Raw genomic sequence first — 27,436 nt, forward strand, 5'->3', positions numbered from 1 at the left:
GTTTTAAGGGCAAGTCATAGTGTGTATGGATCTTCTTTCATGAGATACTCTAATTTGAGATCAACATGGAAGTGGTTCCTTATAATGTATAAGGCATTATATTTGTGTAGATCTGTGATTGGCGGTTGTCCCTCTATAGGAGGTTGTATGGCCGCTGAAAGTCCGCGCGACGCAAGGCTCACTTTTACGTCCATTGCCCAAGTTGGATAGTTTTGACCGTCGAGGGCGAGTTCATCAAACTCTTTCCCGGTCATTTTGTCCTACATGGGATTGAAAAACCATTGATTTTGTCAATTACTAGTAGGTAAACCCAAAATATTGTGGTCATTGTTGTAAATAAATTGCAATAAAATGCATGAAATTTAATCAATGTTAAATTTGTATAGTGTAGACCTCAAATAACACTTTGAAGATAATCCCCGATTTATTGGTGTAGATCTCTCAGCTCTACGCGAAATAATTCGTTGCTTTCAATAAGGTGTATGTTCCCACGGAACATTCAACACAATATATCGTTTTACTGTTATTGAAAAAAACCGTAGCACCTTGTGTTATTTAATATTGGAAGAGCACGTTGAAGGTAGTCATTATGCGTATTTACACAATATAGATCTCTCAGCACTACGCGAAATAATTCGCTGCTTTCAATAAGGTGTATGTTCCCACGGAACATTCAACGCAATATATCGTTTTACCGTTATTGAAAGTCTATAGTACCTTGTGATTTGTATATATTAAATTGAGGTAGTCACTTGGTGATAATTTTGTTTATCATGAATGGATATTTTTCTTGAATCAAGTCAATTTTTGGGCATTTTTGGTGCCTTTTTGGGACTTAATTGTTGAAGCAAAACTCTCAAAAATGCAAGAAATAAAAATCTCAATTGCAAAGTGTAAATATCACATGTAATAGGGGATGTATATTATACAAACACATTGAACACGACAATATTTACATTGACATTTACATAGGAATATGTCTTTTAGTAGGAATATATCCTAAAAACCACTGGAATCTAAATAAATATAAGTGCAGGGACCTATAAATATGTAAAATACAATTATAAATAGATACATGGACCAAATCGCAAATAGCCGAAAGTTTTGGGCTTTTCTGCAAAATGGCCTTAGTCAGTGGGGAGGGCGCGCGCATGCAAGCGGCTCGGGGCGTGGGCGTGGGCCTCGGCGGCCTTTCGGCCGGCCCAGGTCGGGCTGAGGGGCGCGGGCAGAGGGGATAAAAGGGCGTGGGGCGGGCGGTTAGGGTTAGGGTTTCCCTGCCCAAAACTGCCGCCGCCTCCACTGCTCCCCACACCCCGCCGCCGCCGTGTTCCGTCCGCCCGCCTCCCTTGCCGGCGTAGTTAGATGGAGTAGGGGAGCCCCCCCTCGTTGGAGGAGGAGAAACCGAGGGCGGCCGGATTCCAACCGCCGCCGGCCGGCCCATCGCGGTGAGCGGCCATGGCGGCCGCAAACTTGCGGAGGAAGCGCCTCGCCTCCGGGTGGACGTCGTCGACGACCTCGCCTTCATCTTCATAGGGTGGAGGAACGAGGTTGGAGGCCGGAGGTGGAGCGGAGTCGGCGGCCGGAGGCCCAGCGTCCGCGACCAGTGGAGCGGCTTCGGCGCCCGGCGCAGGAGGAGTCGGAGATGGGAGGAGCGGCGCCGTGCCGTCCCTCGCCGGGCACGGCCCGTACCCGTGTACGGGGCAGAAGAGCGGCAGTGGGGGCGGAGCAAGGGCGGCCGCGAAGTCGTCATCTTCACCTATCATGGGCGGCGCCGGGCCCGTGAGTATCCATCCCATTGCCGGCGAGTATTCCGACGAGGCCGGCGCTGCGGGGTTCGATGCAGCCATGCTGGGGTCGGCACGAGACTCTATGGCGGCGAACCGGCGGCCGCGGCGGACATTGTGGCCACCCGAGCGGGTCCGGCGGCGGCGTGGTTTCCACCGGCGGCGTGGGGTCCACCGGCGGCGAGCCCAACGGCGGCGGTGACGGTAAGATCCCCGACGACTTGCTCCTTGGCGAAGAACTCAAGAAGGGCGACAAGAACTATAGGCAGATCATAGATTGCCATTGTTTCTCACCTTTTTTTGATTGTAGAGCAAAGGTGACTGATAACGTGTTAAAATGAAATTCTTGTTCTATTCCATTGATTGATGATGATATTTATACATGTATTGGTGTCCCAAACTTTTGCCTTCGCATCTCAAATTTCTCAAAATTTGGAACACGAACAGTTACATAACTAACTACCTGATTAATCATTAACTAACTAATAATTAATCTAATTGATCATAAATAATTATTCTCAACAGACGGCAACAGTGATAGAGGCCGAGAACACTTGCTTTATGATGAAGCCTTGCAAAATCGTAAACGAGTTTCCTCTCAAAAAAGATTGCAAACCAGTTTTATTGCTTTGCATACACTGAACACTGAGCGTTCGCAAGTCAACAGGCTGATATCTAGAATTTGAGTTCCAAGTCCGTTTTGAGCTGAAGATTTCGCTAGTTAGGAATTGCCAAGGAATTCGATTCAGGCTGAGTTCAAGGTTGCTAAATCGGGCTGAACTTATTTTATAATTTATGAAAAATGACCATGAAAACAGGCAAAAAAATAGTCATCCAAACAAGGAAATAGATAAAAACGGCTAATACATACGAGATTACGATAATTGGCCGCAACAATAAATGCAGCAATACCATTTAGCTAACCAGTGATCTCCCTGCATGTGTTTGTGTCATTTTCGGGGCTGGAGTTGGCCCTCGATGATGGCATGTATGATGATGATGCATGGAGTGAGACAAGATGGCACACCTACCAGAACATACAAGAACATTACAGTGGCACGGGCCGTCCAGCGCCCACATCCCACTAGAACACTCCAAATAGTCCTATAGTCCGAATAGTCCAATCATACAGGAACGGAGTCTTCCAGACATGCAAAGAACACTCCGGAGCCCTCAGCGCTTTTTCCCCTTGTTTTACCAAGTTTATAAAACTAATAAAGTCCACATTTACACGAAAAACTTAAAAAAAAAACTTGAAAACAACCAACTACAGGATCAGTGAGCAGTAACCTGAACTTTCGGGAGACAAATATGTGAGAATTGTACAACAGGGATTCCCAGGATTAGTAATTGATTAATACAAGCAGTATCCTCTTCTGTCGGTTTTACACAGCACACGGCAGCAATGGTGCCGCTCCGAATGCGACAGGCCTTACAACAAGAAGAACTGGGAGTAAAGGAGCTCACGGATCTTGTAGTAGTCCTCGCACAGCGGACCTTCGATCACAATCTGCTGCGAAACCGTGCTGCCCTGCAATTCCGTGTTTGGCGAGAACATGCGACCATCAAATCAAAATTGTGGTGTGCCCCTCAAAATAAATACTAGTATTAAATAAATAGTCAAACTACTGCCAAATTGTATGGCAGTTCAATCGTTACCTTCTGGTTAGAATCACCAATCTTGCGCACTGTGATGTACTCGCCGCACCGTAGAGCACCCCCAGCAAACTCAACCTGCAAGGAATTTTCTTAGCGCTAAATTTCCATGGTCTCAATAATTTTAGTGGTTACAGCTTTCAGAATCAATTTCTGAACTCAAACCGTAAAGTATGTAGGTTATATGAACTAAAGTTTGCTCCTGAGAGGTGCCATCTGATAACCATTTTTGCACGTGAGTGGGCGAACGTTGCAACTCTGTGGTCCGTTCTTAACATGGTATCGGCTAATTGATCTAATAACACGTTTTATACCCCTATGTTCCACGGAATGATACAGAAATATGAGAAAAGAAAAATCCAATTACCATTCTAAAACTAAAATGTGAACGACCCGATGACTAAGGCAACCATATCATACAGATACTAATGATAATTGTATACGGAGACCAACCTGTAGACCTTTATTTGCTAGGAATTGCTTGAAATCGGCCAATTTCAGATCACCAACAAGAACTGATTTGTGGGCAGATGGAGTTGACGAGGGGGGTAGCAGATTAAGCTTCTCATCCACTTTTCCAACTTCTGCATCAACCCACGCAATTTCATGCTCGCCCAACTGCAGACAGTTTTAGTGCGAGAGGTGCTTTCTTAAACAACAACAAAAAACTACCAGCGATGTAAATGAACAATGGTGTGAAGGATTCAAAAAGAACCAAATGGAACAAAACCATATGGACAAACAACACCGATCAAGAGTCAGACCAGGTAGGTGGTTTATGGTGGTCACTTGCCAAGTTTTTGGCATGGATGGCTCAGCGTTTATGAGCAAATTCAACTGGTTTGGCATTTTGTTCAGTGTTTATGGCTGGTAACTGGCTGGGAAATGGAATAGACTGCTCAGTTGAAAAGCAATTAGCCTTTTAGAGGGAACCCTATTAAAAGAACCTACAAGTTCAAGCCTTTTTTGAGTTTTGTGTGTAACGACCTCACTTGTGGAGCTCTAAATGAGCTCTGAGCACTTTAGGAGCTAGTCTATCCAAAAAGAGAACTGTGAACCATTAGAATGCTACTATCAAAAATTTATATCATGGCATAACGTCCATATCAAGGTAACTCAATAAATTGAATAGAGTATACTAACATTCAAGGAAGCAAATATAACTCACAGAGTTATAGTCCCTTACCTTCTTAGAAATGACATTGCTCATTAACTTCTCTGAAAGTTGCACCTGAAATTGCATAACAGCATAGACATTACAAAACTAGCAAGTCTGTATATGTATGATTGGTTACAAAGTTCCGATACCCTCCTAGCCCATTTACATAAAGTTCTTGCTGCTGCTGCTGCTGCTCTTCTATCAGATAGGAGTATATGAATTAACATACCAGTATCTGACGATGGCTTTACATTCATGATCTTCAAGTCCTAAGTGATGCTCTACTAAGAAAGAGCTTGGCAGCTAACAAACTAACCTTGTAAGCACATAAGTCTGAAGTTACATCAATTGTTTCTTCTATCTGAGGAGCATAAACATGCAAGTCTGAGTTCTTTGCACAATGCATTTTTAAATGTTCAGTAGCTTCTGCTGACCCATGTACCAAAACCTGGAAAAATACAAGAAGAGATTCAGAATATGAGCAAGCACTGACAACAAGAAGCAAGCGTGTAACTGAAGTCACCTGCTAAACGCCTAAATCACAACAAGAATCACCAGAGAGTAATTATGTGTACAAAGTTTTTTCCCCGGGAAGTGTACACAAAGTTTTTGGTGGCATGTCCACCCTCAAGTGGATAAATATGCTACTCCCTCTGTCCCATATTAAGTGACTCAAATTTGTCTAAAAATGGGCATATCTATATACTAAAATACATCTAGATACATGTAACTAGTGCAGTGCCCGTGCGTTGCTACGGCAAGATTTACAAAAACATTTTCTTTTGTTCACGAACAAACAATGACGATTGCTGTAAAAAAAAAGCAATGACGACTTTTTCACTCCCGTCAGTGCCTTTCTAAGTCACATAAAATTGCACTAAATCAAAGACACTTATTATGAATCGGAGGGAGTACTCAATAGCATGCACACTGCTAAGGAGCTCTGGTCTGTGATCCAACCAACGGCTAGCCATCCTCCTGACCTTGTAATCTTTTTTTGCGGGTAATCAGCCAATGAGGTCCACAGCTTGCCAGCCTCATCAGTGAACCTGCGGTATGAGTCCACCTTTAGCCCAGCGACCTCATCGGCGTGCTTGGTAAGGATCTTGCAGAACTCGAACCAGATCGAGTTGGTGTCTGGTCTCCCCGTTCACAGAGCGGAAACCATCGTCGTTGAGCACGGAGGCGAGGCGGTCAGCGGCCTCCTGCCAGTGCTCGGCAGAGATGAGGAATTCGACAAAGTCCACAACATGGGAGGGGTCGTACTGGAGGTAGTGGCGGAACACGCGAAGCGACGTCTCGACAGGGAACGCCGGGAGCAAGGCTAGCCGTAGGTAGAGCGGCCAGATGCGGTCGTGCTGGGGGACGGGCATCGCGCGGTTGAAGGAGCGGCGGCCTTGCGTGAGCAAGCTCAAGGCTCCCGCAGCCACCAGCCGTCCAGCCCTTGAGCTTGAACGGCTCCCGCAGGATCTCCTCCTCGTAGTTGTAGGGTAGGTCGTCCTCCATCGGGTACAGCTCCGGCAAGATCTTGGCCGGCGCGGACTTGCCCGCCTACGCCACCGCCATGGGACCGCAGCCGGCGACGACATCACCGCGGGCGATTTCTCGTTTCTCTGTTTCTCTCGTGGGTACAGGGTACATGGGACGGGGAAGCTAAGGGGTTGGGGTAGCGGATGAGCGATGGCATTGTGAGGTAATTTTGATGAAAAAACCTACGGACGTCCGCCATCACCACCGTTTGTAATTTAATAGATAGTAATAGATATTTTGGCACTTGATATGGGACGGAGGGAGTATATTACATTCACATGGTCTAACTACCTTCGGATTCAATAATGCAAGTGCAGAACATAGACTTAAAGACAATTTCAAACTATGAAAAAATGACCAAAGAGCAAATAAGTCAAAACCGTTCAACTAAAACCATGCATGCTATCAGATAAAAAAAATTCAACTAAAGACACGTACAAGTTTCAGTGGGGCTACATGAGCAATAACTGATTTTACAGAACGCCCATCAGACCGACCTTCAAAGTCCATATACACCAATGAGCACTTCACTTGCACCTGAAAAATGCCAAATATACATACAGATGCAAAAGTGCAATCTAGATAGACATACACCTATCTTGGATATAAGTACATTTATATCTTTGATATAGATGCATAGACTGAATAAAAGAGAGAAAAGAAACTTACAGTCATCTCGTTGGAAATAACTTTTGAAGGTGCTGAATCAAGAAGCAAGCGTGCTGAGCCCTCGTCAAGCTTACCATCCATACCATCTCCAGCACCCTGAAATAAAAAATGTGTTTAATAACCTAGGATACGCGACTAGAGTATGTAAGACCTTTTCATGTAAAGAAAAACAAATGAACAACCATTTGAATTTGAAGAGGGCAAGAAAGTCCCATGTGTTTTTCACTTATCATTTAAAACTTCTTGCAGTTTTCAAAAAGGAAAACACAGTCTTCAAAGAGATCACTCCAACACAATAATTGTATGTGACAGCCATGCAACTAAGTAACAATGGACAAAAATACTCAATAGTCAAAGGGAATAGTGACAGCATAAATAACTTACAAGCATCATATTATTATCCATTTCGTCTTGTTTCATCATATAATCATCAGGATTGATGACCTCGCCAAAGTCATCCCAGTCAGCAGTATTTTCAAAAAAAGGAAACATTGGAGCAACGCTGGTCGTCGAAGGGACAAATCCATCGATTAGAATATCCACATTTCCGCCAACATGTGAGCCAGCTGATGGAATCAGAAAGTAAAGGCAGTTAACTACATATAAAATATTACTCCCTCATAATCAGATAGTAAAGACTTTAAACACAAGATCTGTTTGGGGAACATAGATGGAACAACAGATATGTTACCATCAATTTGCTTTTTCAGTATAGTAAACAAGAATAACGAGGATAATGAAATCCATCAGGTCAACACAAGGCAAGCAGAAAAAGAACAAAAAGTAGAATAGTCATTGAAACTGTCAGACAGACAGTAGTGTAGAAGACTAGAACTGGTTATCAGGAGACACATAATATTTAGAACTGTACTGTGCAATTGCAAATAAGAAAGGATCAAGTATGAAACAGCCAAATGGAAGTTTCACAAAAAAAAATGTGTAGCCATCTTATACCATTGGATGATTTACGAGACGAACTTGCATCAACGACCATGGGATCAGAAGCCTTTGCATTTGATCCATGAGAAGCCTTTAGCTCCTCATCTTTGCTGAGGCTAGCCTTTAGCAATTCTTCCTTTTTTATCCGTTCTTGTTCCTCTTCATAAGCTTTCAGCTCATCACCAACTAAAGGAATTCGCTTGCCCATAGTGACCTTTACAGCTTTGGGGGGTGGATCCACTTGAAGCATGCGAGCAAGTGTCCCAAACTGGAAGGGGAATATGTTTTAATCAAACATTTGCAAATACATACATGCAATGCTAGAATTCCGCTACTAAATGAAAAAAATGAAGACACTTGGTTGATCTTTACAGTCAAATCTATGGAACATGAAGGCATAGATGATTGTAAACTTGAGGAGGTTATGCTTCATAATTTTTCTTTTCCACAAGTAATAAAGGTCCATTCAGCAATTAATTCATTAAAGCACCTTCACATCATGCAATTTTCAGTTTTAAACAATAAAGATAGATCCTTTCATATTCAAAGTTTCGAATAAGTGTGAACTAGCCCTCTAGTCATTTATACATTCAAAGCTCCAAAATTCCTATGACAGTGTATTTAAGGTGACAAGCTACTGAAAATATCGGATGAGAGATTGAGTAGAAGTGTGGCCCATTTGGATAGGATGCACACATGGATGTACCTGCCCCTTCTCAGTAAAAAGCACTAAATTTTTGGCTTCATTTGCCATCTCAACAAATATGTCATGAGAAAAGCCAACCTCCAAACTTGCCATGGACGCTAGAACCACCTGCAAAATACTTGTTTACTTCAAGGTTCAAAAGGTATGGTAGACATATATGTTGCTACTCTAACCTTTGGAGCATCTCCCAGTTTCTCCAGCTCTTCTTTGTTAATTATCAGCGAGACATATCTGAAACATATTACAAATAAATTTGTTAGCAATCAAATAAAAGAATTATGTAGACAATTGGAAATAACTTAAGAAAGCTCTTTTGAGGATTTGTAAACACACTGTCCACCAGGAGCAAGAGCGAGGAAGTATGTTCATCACATGGCAAATGCTATACCTCAATAAGAAGGCATTGTCTCTAGTGTGCTCAAAAGACTTTGAGATCGAATCACTCATCCATTCAAGAAAACTCTTGACATAATCAACAGTACTCGTAGAAACATTTGTCAGAAAGTAGATAGGATAGACCAAATGTCGTTGAGCCCAATACTGCAACGTATCAAGAAAAAAGGTTACATATCATTAACATAATAGGACAAAAGATGAAAAGAGTACAATCAAATAAAAATAAATTTCACCTGCTCCATTATTAAAAGAAGTTCTAGCACTCTACCAGCTGTATCGACAGGCAGTAGCACACTACCACCACTTGCTAGAACTTTCACCATTGAATCTGCATAAACACACTAACACTTCAATGAGGTTTCGATATTTAAAGCAAGTAAAATAACCTGCAAACAATTAGTGATTTGGGAATGGGAACTCTAATAATTTTAAGTTTATCATCGGACCCAGAGAAAATGAAAGTAAACAAAAAAAGATCCCCCATATTGAAAATTTGAAAAAAGAAAATAACGTGCATCTCCCTAATATCAATTGGTACACATCATGAGCAAGTAGCTCAATCTGATCACGGAAGAGGGGGGTGAGGTGAATAACATATCTAATGCAAAAGAGTACTGACAGATAGGTCCAGCACTGTACCAATGAAATCTTGATCCTGTTGCCTTTTGTAGACCTGATTGTTCAAGGCATTGTATGCATCAGTAATCAAAACAGCTGGCCGTACAAAAGATCCGAGGGCAGTACCGTTCAAATGCCTGAAAAAGCACATCATCCTTCAGTTATTTAAGCTAAAGAGTACTAAATCTGGACAGGGCAAACACAACAAAGGATCGAACCTCTCTTTCCGATGGTTGAAGTCAACAGCATAGACGACATCCTCCCCATCTTTTGTTATCTTCCATACTGTACCCCCCAAAAGATGCCCAGACACATGCGGCGCAATAACTATTCCTTCACCTTTATCTGCTGAGAAATGATTATTGAGGGGCTAAAATTAAGCATTAAAGTGGTGTGCATCAACATGATCTCACTGACCATTAAGAAGGTGATTTTGTGAGTATTTTAGTCTCACAACATTTTGGAATGCAGCATCAATATCATCCAAAGTAAACAAGTCAAAGTCTGCAACTTGCTGCAAAAGATATTTGAAATGATAAGATTAAACCATGAAAGATGATAAAAGCCATGAAGAAACATGGGCATCAACGTTCATTTGGTCCTACGCGCACACACGAGGGATATCCCAACTAGAAATACATATGGTTAGACAAGTGTGCAACTAATTGCAAATTATAATGCGCACTAAGGAAGCTTACCCATCTAGATAGAAAATAATCATACATGGTCAAAAGGCCCAGCCTAAACACAGGTTCTGTCACATAAACTGGTGCAGATAGTCCGAGATGCTTCATGGCATAGGGCAAAGCTCCTAGATGCATGATGTCAGGATGAGACAGAAGAACAGCATCTATTGTTGGCGCAACCCTGAAAGATATTAAATATTCTTTATCTGCATAAGTCAAACATATCTTCAATATGTTTGAATAAAAAATGGACACTTTGTTTTGCTGCAGTTTGGACTAAAATAAGCATGCTAATGCTATATATGCAGCAAAACAAAGTCTCCATTTAATTAGTATACTGTATGGGGCTTTCAGAAAGAAACACGCCAAAGTCTACATTAAAAATTTATGCAATGCAAACAATCTAGTTTGTCATCTATGGACATTTAAAAGCCTAACGGGAAAATTTTCACTTGACTAAAGCTGCACATATAAAATCAACTAAAGAATGGCTGCTATATTTATGTAGCATCATCACATCAGTCAACAAAAATGAGGACAACAAATATATTCGCTCTGTAAAATGGAGTAAAAGCATGCATGTACTTGCATCCTCTTACAGGAAACACACATGAACTAAAGCACACAAAAACCAAGTACAGCGCATCAACTTGGGCTACATTTTTGGCACACGAAATATACATGCGACACTCCATGATATGGATTGATTACACATGCCCACACCCACAAAAATGAGGATGAGTTGATGGACATTGACACACCTAAACATATGATTTAGTTCAACTAGTCAGTTTTGTAAACAGTCCAAAGATCTCAACCATTGCAGCAAACAAAACCTTATGACGTACCAAGCCACTATATACCTAGCGTCCTAACCCCATTTAGTTGGGCAGGCGTAAAGTACTCGCTGTCCTCCCCATCAATGCAGGTAATTGATCGAGCAGGTGGTGCGCATGGCTGCACTTCCATCCGAGATTCCGAGAGAATGCCTCGCCCTAGTTGACACAATTCGTCGAGCAGGTGGCATACGTCCGGCAAGGCAGCCTCGCCAGCGAACACTGGCGCCAGCATGGAGACAAGCAAGCTCGCAGGGGACGGAATGACTGAAGGAGCAGCAGCTTCCGGGGGTAGGTCGGGTAGCGAGCTTACCTGGCGAGGGGCTGGAGGAGGGAGGGGTCGCAGTGGTCGGTCCAGCCGCAGTCGAGGAGGAAGCGGAACCCGTCGACCGCGAGCAGGTAGCACAGGGGCCCCTCCCCGTACGCGCCGCTGAGCGGCGTCACCTGCACCGACGTCCCCATTTGATTCCGCCGGCGGCGACGGACGGCGACGGCAAGTGGAGTTGGGCGCTAGAGATGGAGGGTGTAAGAGCAAGTCCAGCAGTCCCCTTATACCCTTCCCGATCCGATTTTTAGGGGGAAAACGGCCAAAACAGCTCTCCAGCAGTTCCCCTATCACTTCCCCAAAAAATCCGCGTCCCCTATTCTCCTCTCCTTCTCCCCTACAAATCGGGGCGCCCGAGCCCTCCCCTATCCGCGCGAGGGAGCAACCGCTGGCTTCCTCCCGCCACCACACGGATCTGACTCCGGAAGAAGCTAGCGACGGCGACGAGCTTTCGCCGGGACAGAGCTTCGAGGCGGGGCGGCTCTGGTTGGCGGGGATTCGATTCAAGGGCAGCAGGAGATTCCTGGCAGCGGCGCGGTGCTCCTAGACTTGGCGGCTGGGTCAGAGGAGGTCGGGAAGCAGCTGTCGGCGGCGGCGAGCGGCCGGCGGCATGGAGCTCCGATGCGGGGGAGCGTGGGGGCGCGGGGCACCAAGGCGAATGCGGCGGGAGCTTCGTGGAAGCGTCGCGGTTCTTCTCGAGGTGGAGGTGAGGCGCGGGCGGGCTGGCTTGCCGGGATTTTGGGAGAAGGAGCAGGGGCGGCTGACGGCTCGGTGGTGAAGAAAGGAGGAAGCAGAGACGGCTCGGTATGCCCTGCTCATCCTCGTCCACCGTCCGTTCCAATCTGACGTCAGCAAATATTAACAGCCCTTGATACTGTAAAAAAAAAATGCTCACGAAGTCATTTCTTCGATTAGACGAGGAAACGGCGCAGGACTTCTGCTTCGCCGGCCGCCGCCGCCGCGTGAAATGGCACGCCCACCAACTGGGATGCCGGCTCCCTCCGCTCCCCCTGCTCCGACGCCCCACGCGGCCTGCTCCTCCCGCTCCCCATGCGACCATCTCGCGTCGCCGGTTTGACGCCCCGTGCCGTCGGCTTCCTTCTCTCCCCCTGTGACCACCCCAGGCTGCTCCTCCAAGGGCAGGTCGCTGCGGACACTGGGTGCTCCAGTGCTGGGCGGTGACGCCTGCCCTCGTGCTCGTCTACCTCTCAAACTCTCTCGTTGACGCATGCCCGCCTGCTGCTGAAAGGACCACCCCCAAATCCGGAGACCCCTTGCAGCCTTGCGTCGCGGCGGATTCCTGACTCACAACCATCCATGGCGACGGTTTCTATGGAGGCATCAGGAAGCCCTCGTCCGCGCGCCGCCGGAGTTCCATCCCATCCCTTTCCCTCGACAACGGCGGCAGGAGAGCCGAACCTTGCGAAGTGTTTCCTGTGCTCGTTTTTTGACAGCACAAGTGCCTCCCATGGGGAGTGAATCCTTGCTGACCGTCACATTTGAATGAGTGGTGGATATATGGGAGAAGGGCACGCCGTGCCCTGCCTCTGGCAGGGCACTGGATCTCAGTCCGGGAAGAAATAGAGGGAGAGGGAGAAATCCAATGAAAAAAAAGAAAAAGAAAATGGTAGTTACACAAAATTCTTAAAATATAGAATATGTGAGATCTTTTAGGGAAACTGCTGGAGTTGGACAATTTTTAGGAGAGAAAATTTTTAGAGGAGTCCCTCATTTTGAGATATAGGGGACATATTTTAGGGGAACTGCTGGACTTGCCCTAAGAGCAAATCCAGCAACAGCTCCCCAATAACCTCCCCGATAACGTTTTTAGGGGAGAAAACGCAAAAACGTGTGTCCAGCAGTTCCCCTATCGAGCCCCCGAAAAATCGGCGTCCCCGATCCGTCCCTCCTTCTCCCCTACAGATCGGGGAGGTGGAGGCCTCCCCTATCCATGCCCGGGGCAATCCCTCTCGCCAAAACGAGTCTGGCACCCTCCTTCTCCTTTCTCCCGCCACGAGCCGGCCGGAGCCAGACGCGAGGAGTGGCGACCAGAGGTGGGCGCGGCGGCCAGCAAGGTGGTCTGCTCGGTAGGGAAGAGGGAGAGGAAGAGGCGCGGGCCGCGGGGGGTGTTTTGTGGAGAAGAAAGGAGAGGAAGCAGAGAGGGAGAGGAGAAAGAGATACTAAGAAATAGGTGGAGAGGGAGAAAGAGATGAGAAATAGAAGGAGAGGGGAAGAAATAGGAAATTGTTGCAATTTTGCTAGATGTGCATTAGGAGAGTAACATTGCATTATGTAGAAAATGATACAGGCACTGCTTACACCCCACCATAATTTAAAAACATATTAGAGATCTCATACACTACATTATTACTACCACTTATGAAAGCTACATCTCTCCGCGGATCTGCCACAAGTGCTCAACTAGATCAACTTGACGCTGACAATGAACTTTTTGTTTCGAATAGCGCTGTGAGCTTGAAGAAACTGAGTCAATGTAGCTACCTCTTCACGAGAAGGTGTCACCAGTTCTCCCATGTTCTGAAATCGGTAGTCTACATGACTTTCACGCTCATCTTCTATTATCATGTTATGCAGGATGATACAAGCTGTCATGATTTCTCCGAGTGTTTCCAAATCCCAATACCTTACTGGTCCACGTACAATGGCAAAACGAGCTTGCAGAACTCTAAAGGCTCGTTCAACATCCTTCCGACAAGCTTCTTGGCATCGTGCAAAATGTTTATTTTTTTCAGTTGTTGGATTTGGAATTGTCTTCACGAATGTGGCCCATCGCGGATATATGCCATCTGCAAGGTAATACCTCATGTTGTAGTTGCGACCATTGATGGTATAATTCACTTCTGGAGCATGCCCTTCAGCTAGATTCGCAAACACAGGTGAACGGTGAAGAACATTTATATCATTATGGGATCCTGGTAAACCAAAGAAAGAATGCCAGATCCAAAGGTCTTGTGAAGCAACGGCTTCAAGAATGATTGTGGGTACACGCTTATGGCCAACAAAAAAATCTTTGTGTGCAGTAGGGCAATTTTTCCACTGCCAATGCATGCAGTCGATGCTTCCGAGCATACTGGGGAATCCCCTTTGCTCTCCAATTGCAAGTAATCTAGCAGTATCTTCAGCATTTGGAGATCTCAGGTAGCGACCACCAAAGACCTCGATCACAGCACGCACAAATGATCTAAGGTTATCTAAAGCAGTAGACTTTGCTAGCCGACAATACTCATCAGTACCACAACTGATATCCCATAAGCTAGGATTCTGAATGCGGAGGTCAGCTTTTGATAAGGATGTAAACCAAGAGTACCGGCACAATTTCTTCTTAAGAAAAAATAGTTATCATGTTCCTCTAGAGCTCTTGCTATTGTGAGAAAAAGAGGACGGTGCATTCTATACCTGCTACGAAAAACTTAAATTAGACATGAAGGGCGACCAGTATGTCGGAAAATAAACAAAATTGCACCGGTTACATACCTATTGCGAAACATCCTTGCGTTGAAGGTACAATTCACAGCAAAATAGTCTTTGTGGAGACACTGAAAGTATTCCGCAAATTCGCGCTGAAGAGAATGTCGTCCTGGAAGTGAACCTCGATGGCGCAGAGCATCCAACCCCGCCTGTTCTTCCTCGGCTATGACTGCAACCATCATGAGATCCTCATCATCAAACGAGGAACCTTTGCAAAATTGACGTGCCAAGCTTCGGCGGCGACTCATTTTGTTGTGGAAAGATGAAGAGATATGGTGAAAACGAAGTAGACGAGAAGGCTGAAGCAAGATTGTGAGAGATATGAGAACGAGCTGATCATGCACAGCTATTCATCGCTAAGTACAACACCATTTGGCAACCTGAAACTTTCTGTTGGGAAATAAAAAACTGAAGCTCACTTGTTTGCTTGCGGAGAGCAACTTCAACTTGGTCGCACTAATGACTAAGCCAAGAACAGATTTGCTCACCAGCATTCGATCCCGCATATCTTCCTCTCCACATTTCTCTTCTCAGATGCGGATGCACGTGTAGTCTGAATTACGGCATGCTCTTGATACCCAAATACATGGTCGCTTGGTCGCGGTACCAGGTTAGGTTATCAGCATCTTCAGCTCACAATACAACAGCTGTAAAACCCCATGCCTTTTGGTTTCATCACCAAAATGATTCAGGTAAGAACTGAGTCTGTGCAGGCAACAAAATCTGATATATACTGTGCGTCACAATCCAAACATACATCAATTTACCCCTGTATTTGATGAGTTTAATAACGTCGTATTGCCATACTACAAGGAAGAGCTCATCTCAATATATCATACATGTCATCTCTACATCACAGTGCAGTTTTCTCAACAGCAAAGCTTTCCAGTCTTCTCATATGAAATGATCGAGCTGTAGAGCCATCATGTGTGGAGTGCAACGAGATAGATCGAAGAAGAAAGGAATCAATCACAACACATCGCCGATGTTGCATGGGTGCACACTTGATGTATTAACCAGCTAGCTGTAGGAAGATGAAGAGAATTCCTGCCTTCGCTTCCACCAGCATGAATTTGATCATATAAAGTTATAACTTATAAGCCTACTTGGTAGGAAATTTAAAATTAAAATTATGCATGATGTCAGGATGAGATAGAAGAACAGGGCATCTATTGTTGGCGCAACCCTGAAAGATATTAAATATCTTTATCTGCATAAGTAAAAAATAATCTTCAACATGTTGGACTAGAATAAGCATACTAGTGATATGCAGCGAAATAAAGTGTCCCTTCAATTAATATACTGTATGGGGCTTTCAGAAAGAAACACGCCAACGTCTACATTCAAATTTCATCCAATGCAAACAATCTAGTTTGTCATCTGTGGACATTCAAAAGCTTAACAGGAAAACTTCCACTCGACTGAAGCTGCATATATAAAACATGGCGGCTATATTCATGTAGCATCACTTTACCAGTCAACGAAAATGAGCAAAACAAATTCATTCTCTGAGTAAAATGAAGTAAACATGCATGTACTTGCACCCTCTTACAAGAAACACACATGAACTACAAAACAGTAAAGCAAAAAACACCAAGTATAGTGCATCAACTTGGGCTACATTTTTGGCACACGAAATCATACACGCGACACTCCATGATAAGGATTGATTACACATGCCCACACCCACAAAAATGAGCATGAGTGATGGACAATGACACACCTGAACATATGGTCCAATCAACTAGTCAGTTTTGTAAACAGTCCAAAGATCTCAACCATTGCATTGCAGCAAACAAAACCCTAAGACGTGCCAAGCCACTATATACCTAGAGTCCTAACCCCTTTTAGTTGGGCAGGCGTCAAGTACTCGTTGCCCTCCCGAGCAATGCAGGAAATTGGTCGAGCTGGTGGTGCGCATGGCTGCACCTCCATCCGAGAGAATGCCTCGCCCTAGCTGGCACAATTGGTCGAGCAGGTGGCATACGTCCGGCAAGGCAGCCTCGCCCGCGAACACTGGCGCCAGCATGGAGACAAGCAAGCTCGCAGGGGACGGAATGACTGAAGGAGCAGCAGCTTCCGGGGGTAGGTCGGGTAGCGAGCTTACCTGGCGAGGGGCTGGAGGAGGGAGGGGTCGCAGTGGTCGGTCCAGCCGCAGTCAAGGAGGAAGCGGAAACCATCAACGGCGAGCAGGTAGCACAGGGCCCCCTCCCCGTACGCGCCGCTCAGCGGCGTCACCTGCACCGACGTCCCCATTTGATTCCGCCGGCGGCGACGGACGGCGGCGGCGAGTGGAGTCGGGCGCTTCGGGCGGGTTTGATTGAAGAGAAGTTGTGGACCGCTAGAGATGGAGGGTGTAAGTGAAACGGAACTGGGCTGGGCTCTCCGTACCAATTCGGCCCATACTGCATTACTGCTGCTTCAGTTTTTGGATCGTGGACTGAACTGAAGAAGAGCGCATGCCGTTTGTTTTTTGACCCGATGAAACATCACTACTAGCTTCCATAGAGCAATAACGCATTGAACTGCACAAGAACATCCAATTCATCCGATCCTCTTCTTTCCGCCCGACTATGACGAATTTTATCATCTCTAAAGCTCACCATTATTCTATCCTCTCTGAATTTCTATGATACCGCACAGTTACAAAATAGTGCGAGGTATGAAGTACCGCAGATGACAGTCATATGTATGCAGTTGTTTGGTTCGTCATCTTGTATCAAGTAATTAGCTCACGTCAGGACAGCGAAAAACCACAGTGCATTTGGCTTCGTTAATCAAACTGAAAGAAATGTGAGAATGTTTCTGTCATGTGCATTGTACTACATTTGTGAAAGTGCTTCTGTAGCTATATATTGAAAGGTAAGGTAAGAATTGATCAGTCTGTCCAAGCATCAGACGGTATACAGTGCGTCACAGCTTAATCAGACGTCATATTCTTGCCAGGCTGGCAAGATTTAATACGTCAGACTGACTAAATACAAATTAATCACTGAACAAATGTTGTCGCCACATCACATCCTCATTTTCGTCCATAAGAAGTAAGTAATAGTACAATGCACTTGGCAGAAAAATTATTGCTGTATCATGCAGCTTCATACTACACAGTTTATTATCCAAAAAACACCAGCACCATATTATGGATTGTCAGATGCACTCTGGAGTCTAAGACAGTACACTTTTGGCCCTTAACAACAGATTAAAAAAACAGTTCTTATGAGAAACACAAAATCAGAAATCATAATTCACCATGGAGATAACAAATGCTAGTAGAGAAGCAGTAGCAGCAGGTGGAGGAGACATGCATATCCTTGCATAGTTGCATCATATTTTAGGATATTCTTGCATCCATTGGTAGTCCTTCCTTCCTTCGGTTGAGTTACGGCCAACTCCTTTTCATTGTCACCGTCTTCTTCCTCCTCACCGCCATCATCCCCGTCCTCTTCATCGTCTTCCTCTGAGTCCTCTTCATTGTCATCCTCTGTCTGATTCTGCAAGCGAAATTAAATAGGACGAAATAAATTGAGCTAGCTCACACAAATGAAACTTTGATGGAATCAACAAGAGGAGATTAAGGAAACAGATAAATCACATTGTCCACTTCGTCGTCATCCATTTTCCCATCTTCATCTTCATCCTCTGTGTCCTATTCAGGTTCATCCTCCGCCTACTCCTGCCAAGCGAAATTAAACAGCAGCAAAAGATATTCAGTTACTCTAGCACAGAAATGGAACTAAGATGGAATCAACAAGAAGGGATTACTTATATTGGACAGAGCAATCGAACAATACATTACCTGCAGATTTGGCTCGATATTTGTCTCCATGCTATATGGCTCATTTGTGTAAAATAGGTGCCATCTCTTATCACCAGCTTCATAATTTGCATAAGCCTCGACTCGCTGGATATGGCTGAACTTGTTCCACTCGGTGCCAGATTTCCCCGCAGCCACAGAAGCGAGTACCTTTGGGCTGCAGTTCAGCAGCAAATGGCTTGGTTTCACAGTCTGCAAGTACATCGGGAGTCGTTTCTCGCTGTAGCTAACAGTCAGCAGGAGTCTTCGCAGTACAGTCATCTCCTGCAGCGACTCGAGCTTCCGGCACCACTTGATCTCAAGCTTTTGCAACTTGGGAAAATTGGAGATCCTAATCAGGTCTGGGTTGTTAGCCAGGCGGAGCTCAACTACAGAAGCAAAGTTCTCTAGAGAACGGAGGCACTTGACGTTCCAGATGTTTAATTTTTTCAAAGCCTTGCATGGGACGCAAGGCCAGGAGGAAGATCCCCAGTTTGCAACTTGCGATAGTAAGCTGCTCCAAGACTGGCATAGCTTGCGCTTCCTCCTGCCACTCCCACTCCTCCCATTTCACCAGTTGTTCTAAGTCCATGACGTGCAGTCTTGGAAACGCAGCCGTCGCCCGGGACAAACAGTTGCGATGCTGGCTATGGGGTACCACGAATTCAGATCCAACACGCTTGATTGCTGGAGCTCGGGTGACCTTTAGGAACTCCAGACACGGGAGGTGACACAAGCCATCAGGGAGTTCGGTGCAGCATGCCAAGTCGTGCATCCCTAAAACCTTCAAGCTCACGAGGGGCATGGTCGCTGTGGACATCATCCATCCTGGGAGTTGACGCCCAAAATATCCGTCGATACGAATATGTTCTAAGCAAGGAAGAGGGCAGATCTCATGAAACACCTCTTCTGCTCTTCGTGCCTCCTCCTCAGAGACTTCTTTGACCAATCCATCATCTCCCACTCTACTGCCCCATGTTACGACAAGTTTGGTAAGATGTGTCTTTGCACCTATCCTAGCCTTTGCAACAGACAAAGAAGTAGACACATTCTCTAGACCCTCTATTCCAAGCTCCTTGATCTGTGAAAGAGGTCCCAACTCTTCCAAACTACACCAATCACCGTCAGTATAGGCTGGAAACCCACATACTACCTCAAATTTGTTAGGGCACAGAAACACCTAGGAATACTATTTACATGTGTGCGGTCAAAGTCAAGATGTCTCAGTTCCCGTAGCTTAACAATGCTATCAGGAAGTTTCACAAAACCTTCACAATCTTCAAGGTTAATGTGCTGCAGGAATTTCATCTCGTGGATGTTCTCTGGTAGCCTAGATATATCAGTGCAACCTTTTAATGTCAAATACCTCAAGTGCTTGAGCTGGTGCACAGATTCAACTAGTGCAGCAAAGTTTGCAGATTCTATATGTAGAGTCCGTAGGCTTGGAAAGGAAACCAAAGAATCACCAGACTGAATTTTGATGTTTCCTGTCAATATAAGTGTTCTAAGGGATTTTTGCTCTCTTAAATAACTCCACTCAAATTCATCCGATTCCGCTCCTTTGGTTTCTATAGACAATCTAAGAAAACTGTGTGATGTAAGTTTCTCTTTAGCAGTGCCTCCACCATGAGCTACCACTGCTTCATCTCTAGCCATAAATTGAGCAAATGAGCGAATGGCATCATGCATGTTGCCAATAAATTGACCAGGGTAGCTTGTATCTAGTTCTATAAGGTTCCTTAATATTAGTTCCTTATAGTACTTTTTCCCTTCTTCTTCTAGATTATTACACGAGGCTTAAATCAATCCTTCACCAATCCACATGGACACAATTTGATTCAATGTTATCAGTCTTTTTAGGTATGAGGGAGAAGTGCAGAAAGCATTGCTTTAAGAAACATGGCAAATCCTCATAGCTAAGATATATGGCATAGTTTAGTTCCTCTGGTACTTGAGATACTGACCATATATCATTATTGAGGACACCCTCCCAATCATTTCGTGTTTTCTCCTTCTTGCATAGGAGGCCTCCCATCACTTTTACAGCAAGTGGTAGGCCATCACATTTTGCTATAATTTGCAACCCAATATCCCTTAGGATATCAACTTCAGGTTCATCTTTCTCCATTGTGAGTACCTGGTACAGTTTAAACCTAGGGTTAATAATGGAAACATAACACGCACACCATTTATTTACTATGAGTATTTCAATAAACAGATGCACCATGTAAACTAAATTATCGAAAGATGGCATCATGGAAACATTCATATTGATTGGTCGATCCTGTTTCCTTGTTTCATTTATCACCATGGAAAACAGAAGCAACACGTACTTGTTGTCTTGGTGAACTAATGTTATTGTGAAATTTAGCGAAACAAGTATATTAAAACCGAAGGAACACATTCTCACTCCGTTTTGCATGAGATGTATTTTAACTAGCTAGTTAAGAGAAAACTGACCAGACATTACTCTCTAGTACGCAATTTATGTAACATAGAAACTGATGTCATCCGATTCAAGTTCAAAATTACATAATTACGATTGTTATTTAATATCCAATAAAACGAACCAATGGAGCATTTATTGGTCAGAAACCTTGTCTTAAGCAAACAAATTACGTTATACAGAGGGAATACTAATTGAGTAACAATCAGATAGTACAAGACATGCATAATGATGCAGACTAAGCAGATATGCAGGAAAATTAAAATTTAACCATTATCTTGAGTGTAAAAACATGCAGACAAAAATTTCTCCAAAAAATGTTAGTCCGGAATCACCGTGCCTTGAGCCAACAAGAGTATATTTACAACTTAAATAAAAATAGTAGTATGGTACGGAGCATTACTTATTAAGGGACCATATGGGCGTTATATTGAGTTTAGGGAATTACCGACCTGCTTCTTGAGCAATGACCATGCATCTTCAGACCTTATTTTGTCAACATGATGGTAGTGCACAGCTTTTATGCTTCGTCCCACAGTGTGATGTCTTGTGGTGATCAGAACTCTGCTGCCAGGACCGCCATAGCTAAAGGGAGTCATTAGCAGTTTGTCCCATTCATTTACACCCCACATGTCATCTAGAACAAGAAAGAACTTCTTGTCCTTGATGGCATTTCTGAGAGCAAGGACGAGTAGAGCCTTATCTCGAGCACCACCCCCTCCGGGCAGGTCTCCACCAGCGGCAGTGATGGCGGTACTCAATAGCTCAACATCATTGGAATCACGTGTGATGCTAAGCCATATCTTCTTAGTGAACTTGCCTTCGATGTCCTCGTCATTGAAGACCTTCTTGGCAATCACGTGTGATGCTAAGCCATATCTTCTTAGTGGTCTTGCCAATCCCGCCGAGACCAACAATTGCAATCACCATGGGGCAATTACTCTGGTCACTGTCCGCCTCCTTTGTGAGCACATTCACAAGTGCTCTTGTGTCCTCCTCGATTTTCTCCCCAACCGCACCTGACCTCTCCAGCAATGAATCCGTTTTGCGGTCGGTGACGAGAGATCTTGTCGTCTTCTGGTTATAGGCTTCCAACTTGGCGAAATTGAATTTGCCACCCCTCGTGCAGATGCCATCCAATTTCTCGTTCAGCGCCTTGATGCAGATGCCGATGTCATGGGCATGGAGGGGGTTTCGCATGCAGAAGAGTAGAGGGTCGAGGCACCCCATGTCCTTGGATGGACCTTGCTCGATGACCTTCAACTGACACAGGTCGAGGATGTCGGTGACATCATACATGGCGCGCTTCAGTTCCTCCACCCACCCCCGCACGCTCTCATCGGTGATATTCCTCTTGTCGGCATCTGCGAGGAAGTTCTTGAGGTCACTGAGGTTGATGCCCAGATTGTCGATCTCACCGGACACCCCGATCAGCATGGCCACCTCTTCTTTGGCCATCTCCGTGAGCATGTCAGTCGCGTAGGATGCTAAAGCATCCAGAACACCCGCCATTCCAGGGCGCTCGTTCGTGCTGCCGCAAAGAATCATGCAAAGGAAATTAGTCCTTTTATTATGATGACCAATAATCTCATGCATGCTTGAAATTGAACGACATGCCCCGCAGGAAAAAAGACAGTCAATTCAGTTGCTACTTGCTAGAAAGTAGAGATTTGTTTTATTTTCTTTCTTTGGAAAAAAGGCAGGATTCTGTTTGTTCTTTTTCGCTTGGACCACGATTGATAGCACGGCAATTATAACCACGTCATTACTCGATCAGAAAAACAGAGAAATAAGAAAGCTCATGGATTTTCATATCTGGGCTCATGGGACGGGACAAGTACGAAAATTAAGCTTGGAGATGGAAGATGAACCGCGTATAAAAAACGAATTGGAGCTATAGAGATCGAAATATAGAGAGAGGGAGCCGCGAAATTACCTTCAACGAATTGGAGGTCAAAAGACGATGGATCTTCCTACTGTACGTCTTGCCTTATAGCAGTACTACTGCAACTTGTAGAAGCTCTAGAGCACAGAGCTTCGTTTATACAGACAGTGGGGAGATGCCGTGGAACTTGTTCAGCCAGACTCTTCAGGGCTTAACTCAAGCTAACACACATCTAGCAAATTTAAAATACTGTATGACGAATCACTTAACGCTAAGGAGCCTCGAAGAAATTATTATAAGCAGTCATAAGGGTGACGCTGCTAGCTAATATGATTGAGTAAATTTTACAGAACCACATTTTTTGTGGCACTGGTCTCACAAAACCACAATTGTTGCTAACAGTTTCACAAAACCACAACTCTTGGGGCAGAGAGTCTCAAAAAACCCTAAACTTAATAATTAGGCGGCTTGATGGTGTTTCTGACGAACCAGGCCCACAACGTGGCATTGGAGACGGAGCTGGGAGGCTGACCTGTCAACTGACTTGTGGGTCGTGGCATTGGAGACGGGTTTGAGAGGCTGACGTGTCAACTGACTTGTGGGTCGTGGCATGATCGGATCGGGAAATTAGTACGTATTGATGGATCGTAATACAAGAGCTTTAGCACTGTAGCTACATATATTATGTTTGCGCGCAAGTGGCCTGCGTCAGATGTAACCAGGTCATAGGAAGTCATGGCATCTTAGATCCACATTCCACGTACCTACTTCCTCCGTTTCATAATTTTTGTCAAAATATTACATGTATCTAGACGCTTGTTAAAATAGATACATCCATCTTTAGCAAATTTGAGACAAGAATTATGAAACGGAGAGAGAAGTTACGAATAGAGTAAATACACCACTAGTCCATGAAGTCGGCAAAAATAAACACTTTAGTTCACGAACTCAAAAAATGCACATTTAAACCCTTAAACTGGGACTACTGTGTCACTTTAGTCCAAACACGGTTCGGCGATGCTTAAACACGCTACGTGGCCGCCACTTCGGCTTCGGCGACCCCTTCACCGGCGTCATCCGTCAAAATTGAGCGTTGTGGACTTGATAGCAACCTTAGGCGAGGTGGCTGTGGCAACGACGTGGTTCTCACGGACCTGGGATCCCTGTTCGGGCGCAGCCGCCTTGCCCCTCGCGGACGGCTCAGGCATGGTGATTTTGCAAAAAACATTCTAAGAAAATCGAGTAGTAGCCCGCGGTCCTGGCCGAAACCGACGTGGTGGCCACATGGCGTGTTTAAGCCTCGCCGAACTGTTTTTGGACTAAAGTGACACGATAATCCTAGTTTAGAGATTTAAGTGTGTGTTTTACGAATTCGTGGACTAAATTGTTCATTTTGCCGAGTTCATGGATACAGCAATGTATTTAACTCGGAGCTAGTCAACTACACGCCAGCACTCAACCGCACGTTTCGTCGTACATCCAGGCATGCATGTGTAACGATCCAGCAAATGGTTGCTGCGTGATTGATTTTCACAAGTTAATTGACCAGAAGTATCGATTAGTTTATCAGCTGGCGCCTGACGCAGAACTATCAGCCATCAATAACGACTTACTACAGTACTCCCTCCGTCCCATATCAAGTTACTCAAATTTTTAAATATGAATATATTTAAATTAAAAAACGTCTAGATACACGTACTCCTCTTAAAAGTCAATTAAACATGGTTAATTTCATAAGGCTCGCACCATGAGGTACTCCACAGCAGCACCCATCCGATGGGTGGGTATCAAGTGCCTGCGCTCGAGGAAAAAGCGGGATCCGTCCTCGGAGAGCAGGTAGCACAGGAACCCTTCCCCGTGCGCACCGCACAGCGGCGTCACCTACACCCGACGTCCCCATATCTGTTTGTTGTCCCTTCGCCGGCAGCGGCGAGAAGGGTCGGATGCTTCTGGAAGGTCTGATTGAGGGAAGTTGTGACTTCTGAAACCAGTCAACTGCCGATAATGGTAAATTTGGAAGCGGTACAAAATCTGAATGGTAGATTTGAAAGACGTAAATTTTGAATGATATTTGAGTATTTGGACAAGTTCTGGATCGTTTATATGGAATTCCCTTGAATTAAGTTGTTTAACGAGCCCCAGCTTCAAACTAACGCATCTAATAAAAGACCCTTCAACCTGCCACCCGCCCGCGAAGGGTCAAGCTAGTACTAATGGATCAGTTTGGGCAGGCATGGATGCATACTCACGCACGCACCAGTCAATGTCACCCATTATAATTCTTAATTCCTTAATACTTCTCCGATTCATGTTAATTGACGTGAATTTAATACAAGTTATATTAAATCTGCGCCATTAAAATTGTACGGAGGGAGTACTCATCTGACAAAGAAACGGGAGTAAAAAATAAGTACAGCACATCTGGCTGCTTGACTTCTCAGAGCATCCATCTAGTTGATGCTTCAAAAACTTGCAAGTGGATGGACAACTTGAAATATACTCCGTATATAATACTCTCTCTCCGATCTTAAATTGTTATCGAAATATTACATGTATCTAGACGTCTTTTAAGAATAGATACATCCATATTTGGATAAATTTGAGACAACAATTTAAGATCAGGGAGAGTACTATTCAATGTACAAACTTTCAGCATACAAGGCTCGGCAACGCAAGAGACCAAAGAAAGCCACAAGAGGCACGTCGTGTGCGTAATAAAGTCATCAATGTTGTAACGATCGAACCCTCTTCCTCCGTCTCATATTAACTGACTCAAATTTATTTAATATGAATGTATCTATGTTTAAAAATCGTTTAGATACGTATAAGAGGAGTAGAGGAGTGGTACATAGTTATCAGCTGGCGTCCGGCGACGTAGTGACGTATTAGTATGTACCAAGTGTCTACTGTAGTTAATTTCCTATGACTCCGCCAAGATAGCTAAGCTAAGCACCATCCGACGAGACAGGTAGGAGGTAGCCATCCCATCAGGTGGGTGGGCTCGACCCCTCCCCAATCTCCATGCGCACCGCTGAAGCTTTTCCCTTCGCCAGCGACGTCGGATGCTTCGGGCGGATTGAACGAGACAGCTTCGAGCTAACACATCAAACACATCTAAGAGCAAAGAATAATATTCTCTCCGTTCCATAACAGAAGACACGTGCTTATTTTAAGATTTTACTTTGACTACCAATTAAACCAACAAAATATGAATTATGTATTATAAAAATTATATCGTCGGAAACTTCTTTCAGATATGAATCTAGTGGTATAATTTTAATAACATATGATTCACTTTTTGTTAGTCTAATTGATGGTCAAATTTGGATTTCAAAATGCGTGGACGTCTTATATTATGGAACGGAGGGAGTGACTATTAACTGCATTTCAAGATATTGTTTTGACACCAATTAGACCAACAAAATATGAATTATGTATTATAAAAATTATACCACCGTAAACTTCTTTTAGCTATGAGTATAGTGGTGTAATTTTTATAACACATACATATTTTGTAGTCTAATTGATGGTCAAAGTTGGACCTCAGAATACGTGGGCATCTTATATTATGGAACGGAGGGAGTATATTGGTGTTTAGTTGGAGTAAAGAGAACATGAGAGAAAAGAAAAGTGGGCTATTAACTAGTATTCCCTCCATTCCTTAAAGATTGGCATATTAGTTTTCATTAAGACAAACTTTTGACCACAAATTACTATGTCAGAGTTTGTTTTATATGACATAGAATTAGTACCGTTATCAAAGTACTTCATGACACTTGTGGTTTCATGTCATATAAACCACACTTTAATATAGTAATTTGTGGTCAAAACCCTTGTCTTAACGAAAGCTAATATGCCAATCTTTAAGGAATGGAGGGAGTACTAACCAGCTGCTACACGTGCTTTTAGGCATACTGTGAGACTGTATGTGGGCCTGCTATTAATAAAATAGTGTAGTCTTATAGCCAACTTATTATATATGCTAGACATGAGTATTATATTAAAATGACATGGCAAAGCTTACCGCTAGTAGGAGACTAAACTATTGATCTAAAGATACTACTGTCTGCCACCCGCCGACGACTAAAGGTTCAATCAAGCTGGTTCTGAATGGATGTACCAGATTCACGCATGCACCTGTCGATAACCAATTATAATTATTACTAGGTGATTCCTTGTGTGTTGTCGCGGAAAATTCTATATGCACGTTTGAATATGATTTTAGAAACAAATGATAATAATATGATTTAATGTAAAATAAATATGAATATTGTAGGATAAAACGATTTTATCATTCATAACACCTATGCAACAAAACAATATGTTAATTTTGATGTGCATGAACATTAATAATTTCAAAGAAACCGAAAAGTGAAGCTTCGTCAACCTGAATATTTGCAGATCTTAGAAAAACACATATCATGAAAATATGTGTGTTTGGTGAGATATTTATATGCAACGTGAAGATGAAAATCTTAAGTATCGAAATATAAAATTCGAATGAACCACCAAAATGGAT

At 44.0% G+C, this 27,436-nt stretch overlaps 2 protein-coding genes, 2 long non-coding RNA genes and 1 pseudogene across 7 annotated transcripts; 1 reads left to right on the forward strand and 4 right to left on the reverse strand.

The window, feature by feature from the left end:
- Positions 1-1,358: 1,358 nt before the first annotated feature.
- On the reverse strand, positions 1,359-1,847 carry LOC104585153 (actin cytoskeleton-regulatory complex protein PAN1-like). Its single transcript, XM_010241156.1, has one exon. The coding sequence runs from the start codon at positions 1,845-1,847 to the stop codon at positions 1,359-1,361; it is 489 nt and encodes a 162-aa protein (XP_010239458.1).
- A 1,088-nt stretch (positions 1,848-2,935) lies between these two features.
- Positions 2,936-12,057, reverse strand: LOC100830470 (cleavage and polyadenylation specificity factor subunit 2). Of its 3 annotated transcripts, none has more exons than XR_002966475.1 (18): positions 11,293-12,057; positions 10,156-10,324; positions 9,875-9,971; positions 9,676-9,805; positions 9,479-9,594; positions 9,073-9,167; positions 8,832-8,983; positions 8,617-8,674; positions 8,444-8,551; positions 7,753-8,005; positions 7,183-7,364; positions 6,799-6,894; positions 6,568-6,666; positions 4,829-5,047; positions 4,627-4,671; positions 3,894-4,058; positions 3,444-3,518; positions 2,936-3,315 (listed from the first exon to the last, which is right to left on the reverse strand). XR_002966475.1 is itself a non-coding variant. In XM_010240235.3 (18 exons), the coding sequence occupies exons 1-18, from the start codon at positions 11,439-11,441 to the stop codon at positions 3,217-3,219; spliced, it is 2,220 nt and encodes a 739-aa protein (XP_010238537.1). In that variant the 5' UTR covers positions 11,442-12,057; the 3' UTR covers positions 2,936-3,216. The 3 variants fall into 3 exon arrangements, 2 of the variants coding, with proteins under 2 accessions (XP_010238537.1, XP_003578687.1); XM_010240235.3 differs by having other exon boundaries at positions 4,916-5,047; XM_003578639.4 differs by having other exon boundaries at positions 3,217-3,315; positions 4,916-5,047; positions 9,676-9,802; positions 11,293-11,441.
- On the forward strand, positions 11,974-14,245 carry LOC112272519. Of its 2 annotated transcripts, XR_002966478.1 has the most exons (3): positions 11,974-12,108; positions 12,220-13,820; positions 13,900-14,245. It is a non-coding gene; the product is annotated as an uncharacterized LOC112272519 (long non-coding RNA). The 2 variants fall into 2 exon arrangements; XR_002966477.1 differs by having other exon boundaries at positions 11,979-12,108; positions 13,770-14,245.
- Positions 14,246-14,591: 346 nt separating this feature from the next.
- LOC112272518 lies at positions 14,592-17,171 on the reverse strand. Its single transcript, XR_002966476.1, has 3 exons — positions 15,282-17,171; positions 14,800-15,183; positions 14,592-14,721 (listed from the first exon to the last, which is right to left on the reverse strand). It is a non-coding gene; the product is annotated as an uncharacterized LOC112272518 (long non-coding RNA).
- A 625-nt stretch (positions 17,172-17,796) lies between these two features.
- LOC100825647 lies at positions 17,797-23,173 on the reverse strand (annotated as a pseudogene).
- Positions 23,174-27,436: the final 4,263 nt, after the last annotated feature.

This window comes from Brachypodium distachyon, chromosome 4 (genome assembly GCF_000005505.3).
Source record: "Brachypodium distachyon strain Bd21 chromosome 4, Brachypodium_distachyon_v3.0, whole genome shotgun sequence".
Lineage (NCBI taxonomy): Eukaryota > Viridiplantae > Streptophyta > Magnoliopsida > Poales > Poaceae > Brachypodium > Brachypodium distachyon.

What these genes read in the sequence shown, in the direction of transcription:
- LOC104585153 (XM_010241156.1), bottom strand. Translation starts at nt 1,847, where the DNA reads ATGGCTGCATCGAACCCCGCAGCGCCGGCCTCGTCGGAATACTCGCCG.
- LOC100830470 (XM_010240235.3), bottom strand. Translation starts at nt 11,441, where the DNA reads ATGGGGACGTCGGTGCAGGTGACGCCGCTCAGCGGCGCGTACGGGGAG. An exon ending in ACAGGATCAAGATTTCATTG is followed by an intron (nt 9,168 to 9,478) that starts GTACAGTGCTGG and finishes GTGTTTATGCAG; the next exon opens with ATTCAATGGTGAAAGTTCTA. An exon ending in TGGATAATAATATGATGCTT is followed by an intron (nt 6,895 to 7,182) that starts GTAAGTTATTTA and finishes TTTTTATTTCAG; the next exon opens with GGTGCTGGAGATGGTATGGA.